Source organism: Tetrahymena thermophila (genome assembly GCF_000189635.1).
Source record: "Tetrahymena thermophila SB210 genomic scaffold scf_8254407, whole genome shotgun sequence".
NCBI classification, from domain to species: Eukaryota; Ciliophora; class Oligohymenophorea; order Hymenostomatida; family Tetrahymenidae; genus Tetrahymena; species Tetrahymena thermophila.
In genome coordinates, this window is record NW_002476189.1 from 460 (window position 1) to 23,762 (window position 23,303).

General features: G+C 23.5%; 5 protein-coding genes across 5 annotated transcripts; all 5 read left to right on the forward strand. All coding sequences in view use genetic code 6, as the record gives it.

Annotated features, from left to right (window-relative positions):
* Positions 1-2,343: 2,343 nt before the first annotated feature.
* Positions 2,344-12,362, forward strand: TTHERM_01307920 (transmembrane protein, putative; the record flags this gene model as incomplete). The annotated part of the gene is made up of 20 exons (XM_001029771.2): positions 2,344-2,452; positions 2,574-2,846; positions 2,913-3,083; positions 3,244-3,639; positions 3,708-3,980; positions 4,340-4,816; positions 4,893-5,033; positions 5,194-5,563; positions 5,616-6,194; positions 6,278-6,834; positions 6,890-7,497; positions 7,685-8,517; positions 8,582-9,306; positions 9,422-9,980; positions 10,096-10,432; positions 10,612-11,080; positions 11,144-11,436; positions 11,505-11,990; positions 12,045-12,194; positions 12,261-12,362. The coding sequence occupies 20 exons, from the start codon at positions 2,344-2,346 to the stop codon at positions 12,360-12,362; spliced, it is 7,908 nt and encodes a 2,635-aa protein (XP_001029771.2).
* A 1,039-nt stretch (positions 12,363-13,401) lies between these two features.
* Positions 13,402-14,637, forward strand: TTHERM_01307930 (histidine phosphatase family (branch 2) protein; the record flags this gene model as incomplete). The annotated part of the gene is made up of 1 exon (XM_001029772.3): positions 13,402-14,637. One exon carries the CDS (start codon positions 13,402-13,404, stop codon positions 14,635-14,637), a length of 1,236 nt encoding a protein of 411 aa, XP_001029772.1.
* Positions 14,638-15,441: 804 nt separating this feature from the next.
* TTHERM_01307940 (hypothetical protein) lies at positions 15,442-17,025 on the forward strand (the record flags this gene model as incomplete). The annotated part of the gene is made up of 1 exon (XM_001029773.1): positions 15,442-17,025. One exon carries the CDS (start codon positions 15,442-15,444, stop codon positions 17,023-17,025), a length of 1,584 nt encoding a protein of 527 aa, XP_001029773.1.
* Positions 17,026-17,855: 830 nt separating this feature from the next.
* TTHERM_01307960 (hypothetical protein) lies at positions 17,856-19,427 on the forward strand (the record flags this gene model as incomplete). The annotated part of the gene is made up of 1 exon (XM_001029775.2): positions 17,856-19,427. The coding sequence occupies one exon, from the start codon at positions 17,856-17,858 to the stop codon at positions 19,425-19,427; it is 1,572 nt and encodes a 523-aa protein (XP_001029775.2).
* An 848-nt stretch (positions 19,428-20,275) lies between these two features.
* Positions 20,276-23,091, forward strand: TTHERM_01307970 (hypothetical protein; the record flags this gene model as incomplete). Its single annotated transcript, XM_001029776.2, has 2 exons — positions 20,276-21,723; positions 22,002-23,091. The coding sequence occupies 2 exons, from the start codon at positions 20,276-20,278 to the stop codon at positions 23,089-23,091; spliced, it is 2,538 nt and encodes an 845-aa protein (XP_001029776.2).
* Positions 23,092-23,303: the final 212 nt, after the last annotated feature.

Consider the following 23,303-nt stretch of genomic DNA (forward strand, 5'->3'; position numbering starts at 1 on the left):
TTTGAGAGATTAATGCAATTTGCTAAAGCAAAACCTAAGTCTGATGCACCTTCGTCATCAATTAAATTAGAACTTTTTAAATATTGAAGAAAAAATATATCATTCAATAGAGTAAGTTACAATACAAATTTATAAAAATAGAGTTTTATATTCCAATTTTTACATTTTATAAAATTTTAAATATTTTTTATGAATTTTTTTCCATCCTAAATTTTCAAAATTTATTTTTTTCAAAAAAAAGATAAGTTATGCTTTCTAAAAATTAGCTTTATTTATAATGTAATTAAGATATAAATTAAATAGATATTTCACTCTAGTTAATTAGGAGGAAAAAATGAAGAAAAAATATGAAATAATAAGATTTATTAATATTTAATAAAATTAACAAAGAATGAAAAAATAAGAAATCATAATAAAAAGAAATAGGAAAACAAATCAAAAAAATTAAAAGAACTATAATGTTTTAAATTAACCTTTTTAATTAAAAATATTACAATGTAAAATATACAAATAAATAGCTTTTATTAAGTGTAAGTTTTAATAACAAATAATGAAGAAAAAATATCAAATAATAAAAAATGAATAATAAATAATTAAAAATTGAAATGAAAATTAAATTAAAATAGCTAAAAAATTTAATTTTAATAAAAATGAATAAATAATGATGATAATATTTTTTATAAAAATTATTTGTTTAAATAAATTGAAAATTAAAATATACAAAAAATATCAATAATAATAAAAATAATATTTTTTAATTAAATATACCGAAGATTAATATGGAGCACCTAATGAGATAAAAGTGAAGAGCTTTTAAACTTTTTTTATTAATTAAAATAAATTTAAAGGATATTAATAAAAAAATTAATAATTACTTCTTCTAAGTTATTATATTTTTTAATCTATTATATCATTTATTTTTTTTTCTTCAAAAATATTGAATAGCAATTTATGAAATTTAATTAATTAATTATAAATTGATAAAAAGAACAAATAAATATAATAATTAATTAATTATCAAATCTTAATTTATATATTTGGTTTTATGAAGAGATTTCAAAGAAAAATTAATTTAACATTCACTATTTAAACTTAATATTTGTATTTAAAACATATACTTAAAAATATAAAGCATAGGAATTAGAGATGGCCAGTTATTTATTTAGTCATTTTTGTAAAATACCTAGTAGTTAAAGTTCTTAAATATTATAAAAATAATGTTTATAAGTATATTTTTCTATTTTATCTCTGTAATTTTAGGAATATTTATAATATCTCTAATTATAGCAAGATGCCCAAGGATTTAGGGGTAATTAACCATTCATTCTAACATTATATAATTGATAAAGGGAATTATAACTCACTCACCTTTTTTCTATTGACAATAGCTGGTTTTTATGGTTAGAGAAATAATTTTCTGAAAATAGCTATAGATCTTAATAATTTCTTATTTTAACTATTTCATTTAATTTATAAAATATAAATTCGAGCTTAGTTTAAGCAAAAAATTATTTCTAAGCTTACAATTAATTTTTGAGTTTTAAATAGAGTACATTGTAAAATAATGATAATTTATTAAAAAGCCCAAAAGAAAAATAATCTGAAAATAGATATTTTATTATTGGTAAAATCAATAAATTTTAGAATAGAGTAAAGAAAATAGATTAAAATATCAAATATTTATTTTTAAATTTTAATTTTCTATATAATTATCGGTTTAGGTTTAATATTTAAATTATTATAATTATCTATCAATTAGTTTGAATAATTCAATCTATTTTATAAAATTCTTATTCATTCAATTTTAAAATAAAAGAAATGCGTTATAAACATATTCCAGAAAATAAGCGTTAAGCATAAATAAATTAATTAATAATTAAAGCTGATAGATATTAGGAATAGAGCGAATTTTTATTTACTCTAATATTTACTAAAAAATTTAAATGGCTATTTTAGTTTTCTTAATGCCGTTTTATTGCTTATTTTATGATTTTTTTTATATAATTTTTAACATTAAATTCAGTTAAAAATGAGATTATTATAATTCAAATTCATTTTAGTTTGATAACAAAAATTGAAGGTTTTACAAAAGCGCTTAAATTTTAGATTTAGAGAGAGTAGGAAATAGATTGATGAAATTAATGTTAATTGTTTATTTTTAAAAACTATCAGAAAAGTGATTAAATTTATATTGATAAATACAATAATTCTTAAACAATACAACAATAGAGATTATAATATTAAGTAAATAATTGGTAGATCAAATTTGTAATAATTAATTAGCAAGAACGATTGATTGATATATAGATAAAAAGTTAGATATTAATTTTCAATCTAGATAATATGAAAACAAGATATTTAATATTAACTCATACTATTTTTTAGTTAGTTATTCTAGTAAGTGGGTAATCTATTCCCACTTAGACTTGCCCAACATTATCATAGTATGATAGTAAGATTATTGAATATATTTTATTTTATTTCAGAGCAAGCGGAAAGACCTTCATTAAATTATTCCTACTTGATAATTGCATATTTTAGAATGTATAAATGACATTAATTTAAATAAATAGTTTTAAAAGGGCAAATTAGCTTCATAAAATATATCTCAGGCACTTCTCTTTATGCAGTAGCTGATAACTAAAATAAATTTGTAGTTGCTGATAGCGATTCAGCACTCATTAAGTCCTCTTTCTAAACTTTTCAAGCTGGTGGTAGCAATTAAAGTAGCTAAATAATTAGTATCGAATTAATAAGTAGTTTAAGCATGTACGTTGTAACTTAAAATGGAATAACAATTAGAGACATCGGAACAATGACAGATTAATAAGTTTAAGGACTTAATCGTAATTTTTTTTTCAAATTAAATTATGTATTTAATAAGCCTTCATATCTAAAAATTAAATAAACAGTAAACTCTATTGGATAACCTTCAGGATCATCAACACCTTCTGTCCCAATAATCACTTAATTTAAGGTCGATCCAACTAATTCAGGCAATTTATACTTTGGGATCAATTTACAGGGACCAACAGATATTTACGTTGCATATTTTTCTAACAACCGTTTATCCTCATTCCAATGTAATAAACAAACAATTATTTAATTCAATTAATTTACAAAATCCAAAATCTATAAAAAACAAATCTGATAACGTTTTTCTTTTTTAGTGTATTTAATATTATTAAAAAGCAATAATAAATTAATAAAATAATATTAAAATAAATAAATAAACTACATTAGTAACTTTGTAATCAAATCCTCCACCACCACCTACAGTAACTTTAATTGGAATTCTTGTAAATTTATAGATTCAAAACACTCAATTCACAGTGGTTGTTGGTTAATATGCTACAAATTTATGCTTTTCTTTCATCTAAATGTCTTAAGATCCTTAGAATGCTGTAAATCCATAATGGGATGTTACTCCTAAATTTCCAAATGGATGCTCTGCAATAACATCTTAATATTTTGATGACAACAATAGCTTAATATATATAGCTTTTTAATGTTTACCAAAAAATCAAATTTAGGTTTATGATATGACTTAATCTAAACTTACTAAAGTTCCTTAACCTCAAGGCCCTGATTAAAATTCTTGGACTTTACCTACTTCAACTCCTCTAAATAGTTAAATAAGTAATAATTAATTTTTATAAGGAAAAACTAATATATAATATTTAAAATAATTATTATAATATCAATAGCCTAGACAATTAATTTGATCAAAAGTGTGACAATAAATAATTCTTAATATTTATTTATGGGTGCTTCTTAATCCAATTAGCAAATGCTAATATTTGGAAGCCTGATCGATTTCAAGTAAACTAGCTATAATTCTGCTAATTTTTAGAATAAAATTACTGCTTTAGACTATCTAACAGGAACATCTACTATAATATTAGGAACTTTAGTATCTGAAATAATTCACTTTAACTATGTCTAAAAATTAACTTCAATAAATACTAAGCCTTCAAACCGTAAGTATTTTAAATTAAAATATTATCAAAAAAAAAATTAATTGTTAGGAATTTTCATTTTAAGCTAATTATAAGCCTTATAAAATGTTTATAAAAAATTAAAAAATTATTTTAATTTACTTTTTATTAAAAAATAAACTTTATTTAAGCTAAGCCACAACTGCTTTCTAAATGACTTAAAAAAATAAAACAAAACAAAATAAATAAATAAATTTTTGCTTACTAAAATATTTTTAGACCTAATATCTATTGTAAGATTTTTTAAAGATAAACTAAAATAAATAAGAAAAAGAAATTATAACTTTTATATTTATCTAATATTTTACAAACATTGAGTTAATATTTATTTAATTAAATAGTTTAAAACTATGATACAGTTTCTTTAGATAGCTCTGATAATTTGTTGATGCTTAGTAGCACTGTTCAGCCTTCAACTGCAGGAACTATAGGAAAATTTAACATTAAATTTACTTAATAAACTTCTCCAATTTCCTTAGTTTCAAATCTTTAAAAAATTTATTGCATAGCAATTTACGATTAGACTACTTTTGCAAGAGCGCTTTTAATTTAAGTCAATAAACCTGGTACTCCTCCTACCAGTACTCTTTAAGTGATGATTGAATTTTAAATATAGCAAAATGATGGTACTTACAAATCTTATCTTTCAATGAGTTTACTTTAAGTTTAAGATATTAATTCACCTATTTCTTTTGTGATGCAATTTACTTCCTCGAAAACAATTGCTATAGCTTATCAATCTTAAACTAGTGCAATAGCAATAGTTACTTATAACTAGAATCCTTCTCCATCTGTAGCAATATCTTACTCTCTACCAGGTATGATCATTTATCTTTTTTAACATTAATTTTTATTTTCTCTTTTTATTTAAAATAAAATCCTAATATTATATAGGTGTCATAAGTGCTAAGTAAATTTGGTTAATAGCAGACTCAAACAACAACATAATTATACCAAATGGACCTAATTTATATTGCTATTAATATACCTAATAACCTCCAGCGCTGACCTAAAATAGTAAAATAAGCTAACTAAGTAAAATATAAAATATTTACCTTATTTAATAAATAAAAAATATTGCTTTTAATTTGAATTAAATTATTAATTTTATTTTATTTATTTTATTCTTTTTGTAATTAATTATTTTTACTTTTATTTATATTTTTTAAGTAATAAATTTTTCAATATTAAATAGGTTTTAATGGCGTACTTCAAAATATTTATTTCTTAACTGGGGATTAATACATTGGAGCTTTTGTAAACTAACCTTAGTAAAATGGAGTAATATCTGTTTTATATATTTATTCATACAATCCTTCAACTATGGATACTACTGTTAAATATTAAACAACAATAATTTCTCAAGCTACTAATCTGATCTATTCAAGCAGCAATAAAATAATAGCAATAACTTCAGGATAACAATACTAACTTTTCTATTTAGATACAGTTAATAATAAACTAACATCTATATTGACTACATAATAGATTGGGTCATCTGTCTTAAATTATTTCATTACAAGCACAGGATCTCTTCTAATTGCTTCATCAAGCGGCATAATCAAGTAAGCTTAAAAATAATTAATTTTACTAATTTTTAAAAAATAAAACACTTAGATTAGATATCAGCTCTAATTGCATAACTTAAACATGCACTCAATGTGCTTTAAATGCTTATTACAATATCCCTTTAACTGCTAATAATCCGAGCTAACTTACAGACTAAAATGGAAGTGGTAAAACAAATACAGATCCTTACATTTCTTTAGCAAAATTTTACTCTTTCTATTGGGATGTCATAAATACTTTTTCCTCTCTATCAAATTAAAGTTTCACATCTATCTACATCGTTAACTACATTTAACTAGGTTCTCAATTCATAAATCAGCAAAATTTGTTTAATATTTATTCAGCAATATCTTCTGGATCTCTTGGAACAGTTTAATAATAACCTTAATTTTCATCAATTTATATAGTTTTTTAGAGTTTTAACAATGCTAATTCTTAAGCAACTAGATACCAATATTTCTTCTCTTCTTCTTTAACATTACCTAGCAACCTAGCTTCAGTTACTTTTTAAGATATTGAATTTTGCTAGTTATCTTAATTTAGTGGAAATTTATTTACAAGCTCTTCAAATTTATTTATGTTGTCTAATGTAGGCTTTTCAACAACTGATGCTCTTAAAAATTATCAGTAATTTCTAAAAAAAATATTTCTTACTTTTATGCTATAAATTTTTCAAACATTCCAATTAAATTTATTTCTTTCTTAAAAAGGGTTACCAGTCTATAAATATAACTTTTAGCAGGTCAGTAATTTAATTTAGCTTAATCTAGCATATCTAACCTCCAGTTTCCTGCAATGATTCCTGCACTGATTAATGTTAATAGTTATTTAACTGTTACAGTAGACACAGTGGTATTTGATGGTTGTAATTTTAATGGAGCGAGTCTTATAAAAGGAAATAATCCTAGTCCATAAGTTATCATAAATAATTCCAAAATACTAAACAGCTAAATAGTTTAAGCTAATTAAGTTTAGGTTTTTATTTCTTTTTCGCAGCTTATTATTACTACATTTACAATCCAATCAAATACAATTAAAAACTTTTTGCTGTTCCAAAATCAAGAATGCACAGATGTAGTTTCTTGCCAGTCCGTATCTGTCTCAATATCTACACTCACTTTAAAATCGAACCAAGTTACTATAGGATCTTCCTAAGTTTAATTTGGGCTCTAAATTAGTTTTAGTTCTAGTAATTTACAAAATTAAATTTGCATTTAAAATTCCTCAATCAGCTAAAACACAGTGACGATTGTATCTTCAGGTTCATGTAAAAATATTTTTAATTAAATATAAAAAACTATAGCAAATTTTTTTTCACTTAGAACAATAGGGCAGTGATATATTGAAATCAATAAGCTAGAATTTCTTCTTGGTAGCAAGCAACGTTTTCAATGTAACTATGATTACAGTCACTTTTATAGATAATGGGGCAACTGGTTTTATGCAAGGAACAAAGATGTAAGGAGTAAATATAACTTCTTTGAGTTGCAGCCAATCATAACTATCCCTCTCTTAGAGTTAATCCAGTTGTTTAAATTTGCTAGAACACACTAAACTCAACCTTAATATTGCTACAAGCTCGTTTAAAAATATTTTTGTGCTTAATGGGTATGTTATATCAATAACAACTTCCTCATTTACTTCAGTTGACTCTGGAAGTTATGATGGTAGTGTTAAAATATCAAATACTTAATTTGAAAATATTTCGATTCAAACAAATTCAGAATTCATTACTGGATCAGTTATTAATTACAACACTTTGCAATAGGATAGTATTATTTTAGATACAGTTACTTTTACTACCATTAAACTTACTACTCCGACCAAAGTATTTTCTCCTCTAGGATCTGCCTTAACTGTGTATGCACCTTTTTCAAATCTAGCATAGACAACTTGTACCTTTCAAAACTTTCAATCAAACGGACCTAAAGTAATTAAGATACAATATAATTCCTTATTAAACCTCCCTCCTTATTTTTCATTTAAAAAAAAAATTTCTGAATTTATGCTCAAAATAAAATCAATAGAAAATTTAAATATTTTTAAATCAAAATTTATGAATTTTTACAGTAATTAAAATAATGTAATAACTTCACAATTTATAATAAAAATTATAGGGTCCTCAAGAAATTAATGTGAGGATATTTTCAATAATAAAAGGGACATTCTTATAAAGTAATTATTAGCAGAACATCTATACTTAAACAGGTGGTTTTGGTAAGTTGACTGCAAGATAAGGTTCTATTGATACTAGTACCTTTTCTTATGCTAATGCTCTAACAGGTGGAGCTTTATACTTAGTTCCTACTATTTCTTAAAGTGTTTTCACAATAACTAACAGCTAGTTTACGATGCTTTCTTCTATTTAGGATGGTGGAGCAATCATGTTTGCTCAGATAACGGATTAGACTACATTAGGATTAACTGGATGTACTTTCTCTTATATATTTTCTCTTGGTAATGGTGGCTGTATAAATTCTGCTTATGTGCTATCTACAAACAGTGATATAACATCATTTACTAATATTCCTACAATAAATATGTCAAAAAGCACTATAAATGATGTATTTTCAACTTAAGGAGGTATACTCTATGTTTAAAATATGAATTTAAATATAGATAACATGACTGTAAGCGGAATAAATTCAAATATTGCTAAAACTAGTAACAACGATGATGTTTCATAAACACTTAAAGATTTTGTTAATTTTGGTCCCCTATTCTATATATACCAGTCAAATGTTTCTTTTAAAACTAGTGTATTTGATGCTTTAAAAATACATTTATCAATTTCGTAAAATTAAGATACGAACTTTATGGTCTCAACCTATAAGTCAATCTTGAATTTTAATGATCTTAACATAACGAATGCTTAGTTTTCAAACTCCAATTTTATTGTAATAAGTAATTCAACTTTTACATGCACTACTTTAAACATTACTACTGCTCAGTAAGCCAATATTTTTAAAATAATTTTTTACTAATAATCTTTACACATTTATTATTTAATTTAGATATTAAGCTCAATCAAGTACTAGATTGCTTAATTCAAGGGCTATTTTATAGGAAAGAAGCACTAGATTATCATAAATAATACCTAAATAATTAGATGCAAGATTAAAAATATTAGATAAGAATGATAGATTATTTGATATAAGATCTAGATTGCTTCATAAAAGTTTTAGGATATTATAATCAACGTAATCTATTGATGCCTCTCAAGCTATATCGCTTTTAGTAATATAGAAGCTTTCTACAATCACAGCTACTGGTATTTATATTTAGAAAGTTACATGTTCAGCTGCTAACTGTTTTGGTGGCGGTATTTTAATTAATTAATCTTCTGGTTCTGTAAGTTCATCTAACATTTCTTTCAATAGTGCCACTTACGGTGGAGGATTTGCTATTTACAATCCTTCAAATACTATAAATATTCAAGGTGTAACCTTAAACAATAACACAGCAAGTTCCAATGGAGGTGGATTATTTTTTTATTTGACTAGCTCTCAGCAATTACTAAACATACAAAAGTCTACTTTAGATGGAAATGTTGCCAATATCGGTGGAGGAGCATATTTAAACTAAGTTGTTGCTTCAGCTAGCGATCCAAGTAAAGTCATTGTCACAATTACCGACACTAGTATTTCTTCAAATACCTGCAACCTTTACGGAGGTGGTATTTCCTATGTTGGAGTAGATCCAAGTATGACAAATACCAAACTCCTAGATAACCAATCAAGTATTTATTTTATAAATAAGCCTTTAATTTTGACTCGAAACCTATAATTTTATTAACTTATCCTTAAATTTGTATAACTATTCATAAATTTAATTTAATTTTATCACTTAAAAAGAAACTAGTTTTGGTGTTAATAAATTTTCTTCTCCTGCAAGCTTAGTTTGGAACAAAGAAAAAACAAATAAAAACTCTGCAAACTAGATAATTCTAAATTAGACAAATGTTAATGGTGTAGTTGTTTATACTTTACCAGATCAGTAAAGTGCCTAAACGGTCACCCCACTTATTTTTAATTTACTTGACAGTGATAATGCTATTATTACAACAGATTACACTAATTTGCTTACAACTAAAGTAACTTCTACTATTACTGTAGATTCTTCTTTGAGTACTAAGATATATCTAACAGAGCAAAATGTATACAGCTTTGACCCTAATAATTACTTCAACTATACAAATATTAATATTGCAGGTATTCCTGGCTCACCTGTAATCTTAAATGTTTAATCCAACTAAATTATAGATCCAGTCACTTAGTAGGAAGTTTATAAAATTGTCTTAAAATTTAATCTTCTTTACTGTGTGAGAGGAGAAGTTTTTTAAGCATTCAATTTTATAACACCAAATGATGGAGCTAAAATGTTTTATTAATGCAATTACTGTAAAAGCGGAACGTAATTAATTGTTTTTACTTATTCTTAATAATATTTTATTTTTTCCTTTATTTATTTTAGATTTTTCCTTCTTATTAATTAATACTTCACTATTCATTTTATTATATTTTTAAAGGTATTCTATAATATATCCCAAACTTGAAGACACAACAGTGCACACTTGCTAAAAATGCTCAAATAATGCTTAATGTCCAGGAGGAGATGTAATTTAAGTAAATCCAAGCTATTGGAGAATTAATGATTAAGATGATTTGCTAATTTACTGTGAGAATGCTCCAGGTAACTGTTTGGGAGGAGCAACTAATTCTACTTGCTCAATTGGACACGTTGGTGCTCTTTGTGAATCTTGCGATATTGAGAATAATTACACTAGAGCAGGAAATTTCTAATGTGCTAACTGTGGAGATGTTTTGCTTAACTCACTAAAAGTTATTGGGTTAATGGCGTTTTATGTATAAAAATTTTGAATTTTTTTAATTTTATTAAGAAATTTTAGCTTTTAACTTTTGCTTCTAATATGCAAAGAAGATTAATAGCATTTTTTATTCCTAAAATATGTTACTTCCAAAAGAGATTTTTAGTTAATCATTTTAGAAACTATATTTTAAAAAATAAAATTAAAATATTTTAGGTTTTAAGTGCAAAAATGAGTGTAAATGGAATTTTAGGAAAAGTTTAATAAGAGTGGCATGGTAACGTAGAAATGGAAACAAATGCTTCAATTATTTTAAAGTTATTCTTAACATATATTCAAATCATTATGGTTATGACAACTTTTAATATTTCAGTTCCAAATACTTTGAATACTGGAGTTTCATCTGTATCAAGTCCAACAGTTCAAGTTCTTTATTCATTTGAATGTTTCTTTTACTAAATATCGCTGAAAACAAATATAAATATCATTTACATTGCTTTGATATTTGATCTAATTCTACCTATTATTTGCGTTATTATGTTTGTGCTATCAGGATTAATATCTTACAGAAATAATATTTTCTATAAATCATTTTATATATATACATCTCTTTTATATTGCTTGATGTATTTCCAGCCAAACATCTTTAAAGATGCCATATCTCTAGCAAGCTGTAGGGACATCGGTAATTAAAACTTAACATTTTTTAAATATTAAATACAATTTTTTTTTTTGCATTATTAATCAGGAAGAAAATCATATATTAGATATAATGTATTCTTTGAGTGTGATACAGATGAATATAAAGTTTGGACTGTTAGATTTGTTCTCCCAGTTATATTGGTGCTTGTATTTATCATACCAGGGCTAATTTTATGGAGAATAAAAGTAAATTAAAACACTAAATTAGGATAAAGAAAATTCAGCTTTATGACATCTGAATACACATAAAAAGCTTTTTATTGGGAAATTGTAAAAATGAACTTAAAGCTATTTATTATGTGCAGTTTGAATTTTTTAGAACACGACTACCCAAACAAGGTTGATTTTATTTATTAATTTTCATATTTTTAATTGAATAAATTAAAATATTTTTTTAATTTAAAAAGATTATGTCAATATTCTTTTTAGTCGTGGTTTATGGTGTTTTACTATTTTTTGTCAAACCTTATAACAAAGAATTATATAATACAATTGATAAATACTCAATGGCAGTTTTATGCTTATCTATTTATTTTGGATTTATAGCTTACTATAACAATGCTACTTTCTGGGTTTGGTTAATAGCAGTGGTATTAATTGGAATTTTGAACATCATTTTTATCATTTGGTGCATTTAAAATCTTATTTTAGCATATATTCCTCTAGTTAAATCATAGCAGAAAAATTATTACAATATTCTTATGAGCATCAGATTTATTAGAAATAAGTTCTTTTCAAAAGAGAGAAGAATAAGATATTTATGGATGTTCTGGATGAAAGGATTAATAAAGTAATTAAAAGATATGAAACTGTATAATCCATTATCGTTTGATCCAGAAAAAAATAGAATTTCACGCAAAATGATTATAAAAGCTCTAAAAGAAAAGACAAAAGTAAACAAAAGTGTTTATTTTAATGTAATAAAATTATTTTTTTAATAAAAAAAGGAAGGAGAGCTATAAATAGGCTATGAATCCTAAGATAAAAAAGATGAAGATGAAGACGATGACGAAAATACAGAAAAAGGTGATAAAAAGAAATATTTAAAAATGAAAGTCATTGACAACAACAAATTTAGCAGTGTAAAACTATTAGAAGTAATTCCATTTTATTCAGTTATTCGCTTTAAAATTTCAATTTATTTTTCTTTCGAATAAAAAAAGAAATAACTTTAGAACGTTGATACAAATAAAGGTTCACCTCCTACTTCATATCTGACAAGCACACCTATAAATTAAGAATAAATTGCATTAGATATTAAATGATTTTAATTTTAATATAAATTTATATTTCTTTAGTTTTTAAGTCTTTATTTTTTTATTTATGCAAATTCTACAAAATAAGAGATTTATCTATCTATCTATCTATCTATCTATCTATCTATCTATCTATCTATCTATCTATCTATCCAATCCATCTAAAATTTAAATTATTAAATGTTTAAATTATTTATTTTTTTGTAAATAAATAATTGAACATTTACTAATTCATTTTAACAAAGTATTTTAATGAAAAAAAACTTAAAAATTTCTATTTAAAGTGAAATTTAATTAATTTTATTTACCAAAAGATACTACATAAAATAAATTTATTTATTAAATTATTCTTTGTAGATTAAATTTTTGGTTTCAAATTGATTTAATTAATAATGTTTCAGTATAAAATTAACTATAATTGGTTAAATATAATTTTTTGTATCAAAGTGTCAAAAATTTAATTAATTTACTATGCTTTTGTTGACAAAATTATTTATTTGCTGTTCTAGTTTACAACACAAAATATGATTCGCTCATTTTTTTTTAAACAGTTAAGCAAATTGCGTATATTGAATTATTTGAAAATCAATTAATTTAAAGTATTTAATGCTACAAAAGTAAATAATTAATGTATTTTTATTAAAATTACTACTTTCATTACACTTATTACACTTGTAGAGAGATGGTAAATTACAAATGATTTCTTTTTAAGTTATTTTAGCCTTGCTTATTTTTTTTTGACTTTAATATGGTGATATAAAAAAAGAATAGAAGTTTATAAAAATACACATAATATTTGAACAATTTTTGTTTCAATCTAGATCAATGAGAAGAAACTTGAGGTTAAAAAAGTAAATTTTATGGGTGATCAATGGATTTAATGAAGAAATAAGGTTTATATAAACCTCTCTATTAAATTAAAAATTATTAATTTATTTCAAAAAAAAAAATCGTTATCAATTAAAAAAAAGATAAAGTTAATAAGGATATAATCGTCTAAAAAGGTAGAACCATTAAATAATAGCAAAATAGTATAAAAATTATAGAAATGAGGTAGCGGTAAATAGTTTTTCTTATAACTGTTATATTTGTCATACTTTCTCTTGGACTCGTCTCAGCAGCCAAGAATAATACCATGATAGGATTGGTAATTTTCCATCGTCATGGTGCAAGATTGCCGGCAGTCGAAGATTATTATGCTCAAGATTGGCCTGCAGATAGAATAAAAGGTGACTTAACTGACAAAGGTATTGCTTAGTTACTAAAGGTAGGTAAGAGCATCAGAAAGAAATACGTTGATGAAATGAAATTCCTTCCTAGAGCTTATGATCCAACAATTTTCAAAGTCAGAATAGCTTAATTGTCTAGATGCATGCTTAGTTTACTGTCTCTTTTGAATGGACTTTATCCTGATATTTACCAAAGAGAACTATAGAACCACACTTCTCTTCTTAACCCTATCAAGTAATTCCGTTTTAGCACCAACTTAGCTGACCATAGAGCAAGAGATCTCATATTTAGAGCTTAAAGTTCTAAAAACTGCAAGATGATGGGACACATCTATCATCGTAGAATGAGCGAAGATAAATTTTCAAAAATATATGAATTTTTCTATAAACATCCAATTATGAATACAACTTTAGCAAAATTATAGCGTTATAGAGAAGAAAGAAAGGGCTAACCTATCAATGTTACAAATATGTACTACATTAAGGAGGTCTACGACAGTTATCTTTGCAATAAAATTTAGGGAAATCCTGTTCCTAGTTGGAATAAAAATGAGCTGAAGTTATTGCAATACAATTATGAGATGTTTTTCTACAGTTATTTTGGTTTTAGAGAAGCAAGAAAAGTCACTTCGACTAAATTCTTTGAAGAAATATTTTAATTTTTCAGATAATTAATTGCAAATCCTTCACATTCAGAAAAAATGTTTATCTTCTCAGGAACAAAAACGAATATAGCTATTATTCTTTCAAATATTCTGATTAAAGAATAGATTCTTTCTCTGGGAACTGAAAAAGTGCCACCTCTTTCAGCCACATTGTTTATAGAACTATGGGAAAAAGCAGAAAAACCAGATTAACCCTAGCTGCCCCCTAACGAAAGATACTACTTTAAGATATTTTATGGCAAAAAAGAATTAGATATTATGATTTGCAAAAATACAAAAAGATGTACTTGGAGAGAATTCAAGATACTTTTAAAAACGCGTATAAAACCAAATATAGCTGATTTTTGTGATTTAGGAAACATTTATGACTTCCCTAACTATGATAACTGAGCACAAAAAATATCTATTTAACTTCCTTCTATAAAATATACTAATACTTCGTTTCAACCAAAATTTACAAAAATATTTTCATTTATAATTTCTGTATTTATTATTATTTAGTTTACCATCAAATAAATATATTTTGATTTAAACTTAAATACATGTAAAGTAGTATTTATCAATTTTTGAATAAATTGTTTTCCTTCAATATATTTTTTTTAACAAATCTTTTTCATCTCCAAACATTTTTAAAAATGCCGCCATCTATCATCATATTAACTTATTTATTAATAATATATTTAAAGGAGAGGTAGTGCCTATTTTTCTTAATATTAAGTTGATATTAAAAATGCATTTAAAATATTTTTAAAATTTATATTTAACTAAATATCATACATTCTCATTAAATAAGATTATTAAAAATAGATTTTTACTCATATTAGAGATCTCAAAAATTCTTTCAATTTCTAGCCATAATATAATATGGCATTTTAATTATTTAGGACTTACGATATATAGTATTTATTTTAATTGATTTGTATTTCATTTTACTCATTGATTTAAAAGGTATGATTTGAGATTACAGATATCTAATAAACTAAAAAATTGAAGATAAAATATCTTTTTATTGAAAGATACTAAAATACATGGTTTGTTTTTTACATTAACACATTAAATTTTAGAATAATTTATAAAAGGTGGTGAAATTATATATTGTATTAATAAGATATTCAAATTATTTTAAGAATTAAGAATTTATTTACTAAACATTAAGAAAGAAAGAAAGAAATAAATAAAATCAAGTCAAACAATATGGAGAAAAAGTTTTGTTAAATTGAGGATGACTCTTAATTTGAATTAGATTTGTTAAGAATAGATTTACCCGAAGACTAGAGATACATAATATGTTAAAGGTGTCTTACTTGGTAGCAGATTAATGGAAAAAGCGTTCTTCATTTTAAAGATATCATGGAAAATGATGATAAAAAACTGGTTATGCCTAATTGGCCTATATTTATAGATGAATCATAAAAAAAAATTCAAGATGATTTAAAAGATATATTTAAAAATTCTCAATAGAAATATTAAAATATGATAAATAAGGTAGAAAAATTTTATTAAGGCTTTTAAGATATTGTAAATCATGAAATAGTTTCATCAAAGAAAAAGATGATCGAATAGGTCAATAAATATGAAAATCTAGAAAATGAGCTCTTGAAATAATATAATGAGATTTAGTAAAAGTAAAAGTTGTAGGAGTTCCAATAAAAGCTAACTAATGGAGAGGGAAAAGAAGATTTTGTAAAATTTATCAAAGAAATGCGAGATAAGAAAGTAGAGCACACTAAATTAATAGAAGATGAAATAAAAAAATATAGGAATAAAATGTCATTATTTGACTGCAATCAGCCAGATAAAATCCTTAAAGAGGTCATAAATTTGGTGAAAAAAATTAGTTTTTTTAAAGATACCTAATAAGAAGATGAACCATTTTAAGATTTAATAGCTGAAAATTAAGAATAAAATAGATAAAATATTAAAAAAGTATTTCATCTAATTTCTAACAAGTCAAATTTTTGCAACCAAAAATTTTTAATTGAATTCGAGTAGTTCTTGAACAAATCAACTTAGTTATTGACATAAACAGTAGACTTTTCTAATATTCACATATTAAACTATGAATAGCCTATTGATTTTTCTTAGGTTTCATTAATAGCTTTAAAAGAAATAGTAGAATCTCCTTAGATTAATAGATCAAATAGCTTTTTATAAAACATTCAATAGTCTTTTCTAGCCAACATCTTTATTGATTATAAATTGAACATACCAAAGAATTTATTCTAACTAATAGAAAATTAATAATCTAAAAAATATTTGAATATCAGCACCAACGGCAGCAGTATTTAAATTGAAAGGATAGGATAATTACTTAATAACCAACATATAACAGAAAACTTTTAAAACACTTTTGCAACTGCTGTTACTACATTTGATATTAAAAAAGAGTTTATGCATATCTTTAGATATAAATATTCTAAAAAAATTAGCAATTGTGGTATCTATGCTGGTTTAATTTCAGAATAAAACCTAAATAATAGTCTTAAATCTGATAATTACTTCATTAGTGGCTTAGATGATAATTGCTTTAAAAAAGTTATAAGATCATACTAAAATCAAGATTATAAATAATTATTTTAAACTACTGATACTCTTGAGTTTAGAGTTCACATTGAAAAAAATCTTATCTCAGTCATGGACTACCCTAATTATAACTTCATAATAACAGTTGACCAAGTAATGTTTAATTAATAAATCAATTATAGGTTTGGTTTTGATTTTTATCAACCTGAAGAAAAAGTCCAGTTAATATACTTTGATATCATATATTAATTATGAAAAGTAACAAATTAATTTTCTCCAATTTATATTTATTTATATATTGTAAATCTTCATAAATATCATATAAATTCATTAACTTAAAATATTCTTTTGAAATTAAAAATAATTTTATAAATTCTATAATAAAATTATTATTTATTTAAAGACCTATCTATAATTATACAGTATCTAATAGTAATAATTTACTTAAAAAAAGAATATATCGAATTAATAAAAATAATTATTTTTAATTATAAAAATAAAAATATTAAAAAGCTATCGCAATAATTTCTTCATAACTATTTTTGAATTAATATTTTATTTATTAATTTTTGTGTATTTTAATAGATTTTGCAGAAACTATTCATAATAATAATTTTCTTATTTTTAAATTTTATTTATTATTTTTTGTTTGTTTTCCTCAAATAAATTGTTGTTATATTTTTATTTATTTCTTAAGAACAAATTTAATTATATTATTTTAAAATATTTTATTTAAATATAAATACCTTTTAGTATTGCTAATATAAATTAAAAAAAAATTTTTATTAATTAATATTTCTTGTTTTATTAATTTACAAATAGATATTTCATTTTATTCAGTATTTGAAAAGGAATGATTTGAGGCTATAGATATCCAATTAACTTAAAAATTGAAGATAAGATATCTTTTTATTGAAAGATACTAAAGTGCATGATTTGTTTTTACATTAACACAATGATTTTAGAATAATAAAAAAGGGTGGTGAAATTTTATATTGTGATTATAAGATATTCAAATTATTTAAAGAATTAAGAATCTATTTACTTAACATTAAGAAAAAATTAATAAATTCTAGTCAAACAATATGGATAAATATTTTTGTTAAATAGAGGATCATTCTGATTTTTAATTAGATTTGTTAAGGATAGATTTACCCAAAGACGAAAGATATATAATATGTTAAAGGTGTCTTATTTGGTAGCAGATTAATGGAAAAAGCGTTCTCCATTTTGATGATATCAAGAAAAATGATGAAAGGCTGGTTATGCCTAATTGGCCTCTATTTATAGATGAATCATAAAAAAAAATTCAAGATGATTTAAAATATATATTTAAAAATACTAAATAGAATTATAAAAATATGACAGATAAGGTTTTATAATTTTATGAAAAGTTTTAAGCAATAATAAATCGCGAAATAGATTTGTCGAAGAAAAAGATGATGGAATATGTTGAAAAATATGAAAATCTAGAAAATGAGCTCTTGGAATTATATAAAAAGATTTAGTAAAAGTAAAAGTTGTAGGAGTTCCAATAAAAGCTATCAAAAGGAGAGGTAAAAGATGGTTTTGTAAAATTTATCGAAGAAATGCGAGATAAGAGAGTAGAGCACACTAATTTAATAGAAGATGAAATAAAAAAATATTAGAATAAAGTGTCATTATTTGACTGCAATCAGCCAGATAAAATCCTTGATAAGATCATAAATTTGGTGAAAAAAATTAGTTTTTTTAAAGATACCTAATTAGAAGATGAACCACTTTAAAATTAAATAGCTATAAATTAAGAATAAAACATAGAAAAAGTCTTTCATCTTATTTCTAACAAGTCAAATTTTTGCAACCAAAAATTTTTAATTGAATTCTAGCAGTTCTTGAATAAATCAGCTTAGTTATTGACATAAACAGTAGACTTTTCTGATATTCACATATTAAACTATGAATAGCCTATTGATTTTTCTTAGGTTTCATTAATAGCTTTAAAAGAAATAGTAGAATCTCCTAAGATTAATATTTCAAATAGCTTTTTATAAAACATTTAATAGTCTTTACTAGCCAACATCTTTATTGATCTTAAATTGAATATACCAAAGAATTTATTCTAACTAATAGAAAATTAATAATCTAAAAAATATTTGAATATCAGTACAAACGGTAACAGCATTTAAATTGAAAGGGTAGATTAATTACTTAATAACCAACATCTAAAAGAAAACTTTTAAGACATCTATGCTACTGCAGTTACTACATTTAATATTAAGAAAGAGTTTATGCATGTCTTTAGATATAAATATTCTAAAAAAATTAACAATTGTAGTATCTATGCTGGTTTAATTTCAGAATAAAACCTAAATAATAGTCTTAAATCTGATAATTACTTCATAAGTAGTTTAGAAGATAATTGCTTTAAAAAAGTTGTTAGATCAAGCTAAAATCGAAACTATAAATAATTATTTGAAACTACTGATACTCTTGAGTTTAGGGTTCATATTGAAAAAAATCTTATCTCAGTCATGGACTACCCTAACTATAACTTCATAATAACAGTTGACCAAGTAAAGTTTAATTAATAAACCAATTATAGGTTTGGTTTTGATTTTTATCAACCAGAAGAAAAAGTTCATTTAATTTACTTTGATATTGTATATTAATTATGAAAAGTAACAAATTAATTTTTCTCCAATTTCTATTTGCATATTGTAAATCTTCATAACTATCATATAAATAAATTCATTAACTTAAATTAATCTTTTTCAATTAAATATTTATTCTTTTCAATTTTTAGTTATTAATTTTAGGGAAATATAAGAAAAATCATGGTAAACATGGTTTATATAATAATAATAATAATAATAATAATAACTGTTAAAGACGAATTTTGATTAAAAAATGTATTAGATAATTTAACAGCATTAAGAAGAAATGCATAATTTAATAAAAAAGTGTATTATTTTAATTTAATTATAAGTTTACATCTTTTTTAATTATCACTTTAATGAATTAATGTTTTGATTATTGTTTTATTGATTGATTGGTTTATTAATTTTTAAATTTCACTGAAGCTAAAAAATTAAGGTTAGTTTAGCAAGTAAAAGTTGTTATTACTTAATTCATTAATAAAAAGTTTTGTTATGCAAAAATTAAAGATTACAATATTAAAAATTAAAATGAAAATTAAAAGTTAATCTTTAGTTTTTTGTAAATTTTTAAATGGAAAATTAATTTAATAAATTTATAGTTTTGAAATGATAGGTTAGCTTATGTTTGTATGTTTGTTTTGATTAAATTAAGTAAAGTTTTTAATTAATTTTCTCATAAATAAACAGATTAAGGATAGTAAATTAGTTAATTTTTCACTATAAAAGTGAAGAGAGAGATTTAAGATAAGATTATTTGAGGTCATTCATCCATAATTGGTTTTTATGCTAATATTTATTAATATTTTGCAAAAAAAAATAACTCTTGAAAAAAACAAATTATTTATATTTAGATCAAAAAGATATTAATGAAAGGCAAAACACCAACAAATTCAAGGTCTGCTATTTTCGATAATAGCAAGCTAAGCAGCTAAAATAAAATGAAGGATTAATAAGATTACTAATAAAAAGATTCCCTGCTTGACTTTAGTGCTTACGAAGATTACGGGCATGCAAATAAGTTAAGTAAAAAAAAAAGTTAGCTAGAGAGTATGACGAAAATTAAATCAAGAAATATTCCATAAGATGAAGATATTTCAGAATTAACTTCTCCAAAGACTAGCAAGAGTTCATAAATCCCATAGTAACTCAAAAAGCCTTAGTTTTCCAAAGCTTTCTTAGATGACTTTAAGAAGTACATTGAGTATAGATAGCAAAAAAAAAATTAGTAGAAATCATAAATGCAATCATTAGTGTTTAGTGATTTGAGTACAAGGAAATCATAGACAAATATACCTCTAACGGCAAATAATCATAACAATAACAATAATAATAGCAGTAATAATAACAATAAAACAGAATAAAATGATTTGGAAGATGCTATGAAGTAAGAATATTAAGCGAAAGTACAAAAACACAAGGATTAGACTAAAAAAATTATGTTGGAAATAAACAAAAAATTGAAAATTTAAGCCAAAAGCAAACAAGAGCGTTTTGAAGATCAAATGTAGGTATTTAAAAACACAGATACATACATAGAAATAAAGCCATTTTTAGAGCAACTTAACAAAGTTAACCATTCAAAATTTATATAACAAATTGCTAGATATGAGAATAATATCAAATAAGCTTAAGAATATTAATAAGAGGATGATTTATTTAGAAACAGTAATTCTGATTTTTATCAAAAATTCTATGCAAATACTCCTAAAAGAAATGAAGAACTATCAATGAGAAAGTTTGAGGATTTATTGACTAAAGCTTAGTCTTACATAATTCATTCAAATAATTTATAATCTTATAAATTCCTTCAAAATAGTATAATTTAGAGGCTTATGGAAGAGCTAGGATACTTTGATCCTAATATATCGTCATCAGATTCGCAGTAGTAAAAAGAAAATGTGTCTGACAACTTTGACTTTAATTCATAGTTGAATGATTAAAGCACAAATAAAGATACTAATCCAAATAGAAAGTATTCAAAGTATGCTGAAAAGGAGTAATAAAAAAGTGATTAAATAAATGAATTGCCTAAAATAAAGCGTAAGCCCAGTCTGCAATTAGGCGATCTAACATCTGATGATAATTAATTTTTCATAAATCTTAAAAACTACCTCAACAAAGCATAGAAAGATATTAATTTAAAATTGGAATTAGAAACAGAGCAAAACACATATGCCTAAGTGATCTAAGAGAACCAAAGAAAAATTGAAGAAGCCAAACAAGAGTAAATTAAAAGGTTCTTGGGAGGTAAGCTAAATCCTTAAAACTTACTTGAAGGGGATAGAGATGTTTAACTTAAAGAGTATTATGAAAGGTAAATAAATTTAATTTATACTCAGTTGCTTTTAGTGTTTTAATAGCAAAAAAATATTTTTAATACAAAGCAACATTTGATAAAATTATAAATTTCTTTTTTTTATAAAAAAACTCTATACTGCTTGCTGGCTGAGTTTTTGCGTTGAGAAAAAAATTTATTTAAATTGAAAATTAGATTTTTTTTGGAAGACTTTTTTATTAAAATATTTTTTTTTCTCAAAAATAATTAAATAAATTTAATTTTTTTAAATAATTTCTATGTAATTATTTATTTAGATTTCGTTTGAAAGCAGAGCAGGTGAGAAGTACTTTACATAAGGTAAATCAATAATTGTTTTAGAAGAAATGGGCAAATGCTTAGATAAAAAGATAAATGTAGAGATAAAGGGAGAGAAACCAATTGCTTTCTTAATTTAAGAATAACAAAATAAATAGTGATGAGTTGCTCAATCCTTCAAAAAGAATGAATGAAAAATTGCTCAGAAAAAAATAGAATTAGAATGATGGCATTTCATAAAGCCAAAGTAAGGCTTAATAAAGTCACAATTCTTTAAATGACCTATCAGTTGATTAGCAATATATAAATTCACATGATAGCTATAAAAATAGGAATCATGAAATATAATCTAGCGATGATTAAAATATTTACTTAACTGCTCCTGTTGAAATCCATTCTCAGCAGCCTCTAATAAAAAGCACACCAAATTCCATGAGTTAAAGAATTAAAGACTTTAGTCATGATAATAAATTGAAAACGATTTAAGAAAAAATTAACAACAACAGTAATAATAGCTTCAATTTGCCTCTTATTCATAGCACTAAAAATTTACAATCATCTCACATGCTCTCTCCCAATAAATTTAAATAAAATGAATTTGGTTTACAAGTCTAAACTAACAAGCAGAGTATGTTTGATAAGAATAACAATAGTAGCTTACCTCCCTAAGTTGTATTAAACATAAAATCTAACAACGGTCAAACTCCATAATCAATTTTAAGCAAAAGAAACAGCGCTTCAACAAACTTTAAAGCTAATTAATAGGACAGTCCAACAAAGAAAAAAAACTCAATACTATTTTCGTAAAGATCGCCTTTATTCTAGCAGATCCAAACTGAAGAAGAACAAAATAAAATAGAATAAATTATATAAGAAATCGATGAAGAACATAATGAGTACATTCAAGAAAAATCTAACATTAAAAGCTAGCTGGAATTAATAAGCCTCAGTTACGATAAAGAGATGTCAAAATATTAAAAAAATGATAATATTGATTCAATTAGAGGAATATAATCTGACATACCTTAACATGAATACCACTCTGGACTTAAAATTTTTTAAAGACAAAGTAGGGTCAGTCGTTTCTGATTAAAAAGAAAAAAAAACCTCTTAAAAATAATAAATTCGTTAAAATCAAAATTTAAATCATATTTATTAATTCTAATAAATCATCTTATAATTACTTAGAAATTTATTTTAAATAACTTTTTTACTATAAATAAGAAGCTTTTAAAATTATTATTAAAGTTTACAAATTTTAAGTATAATTTATATTCTAATTTATTTTAAAATTTACATTT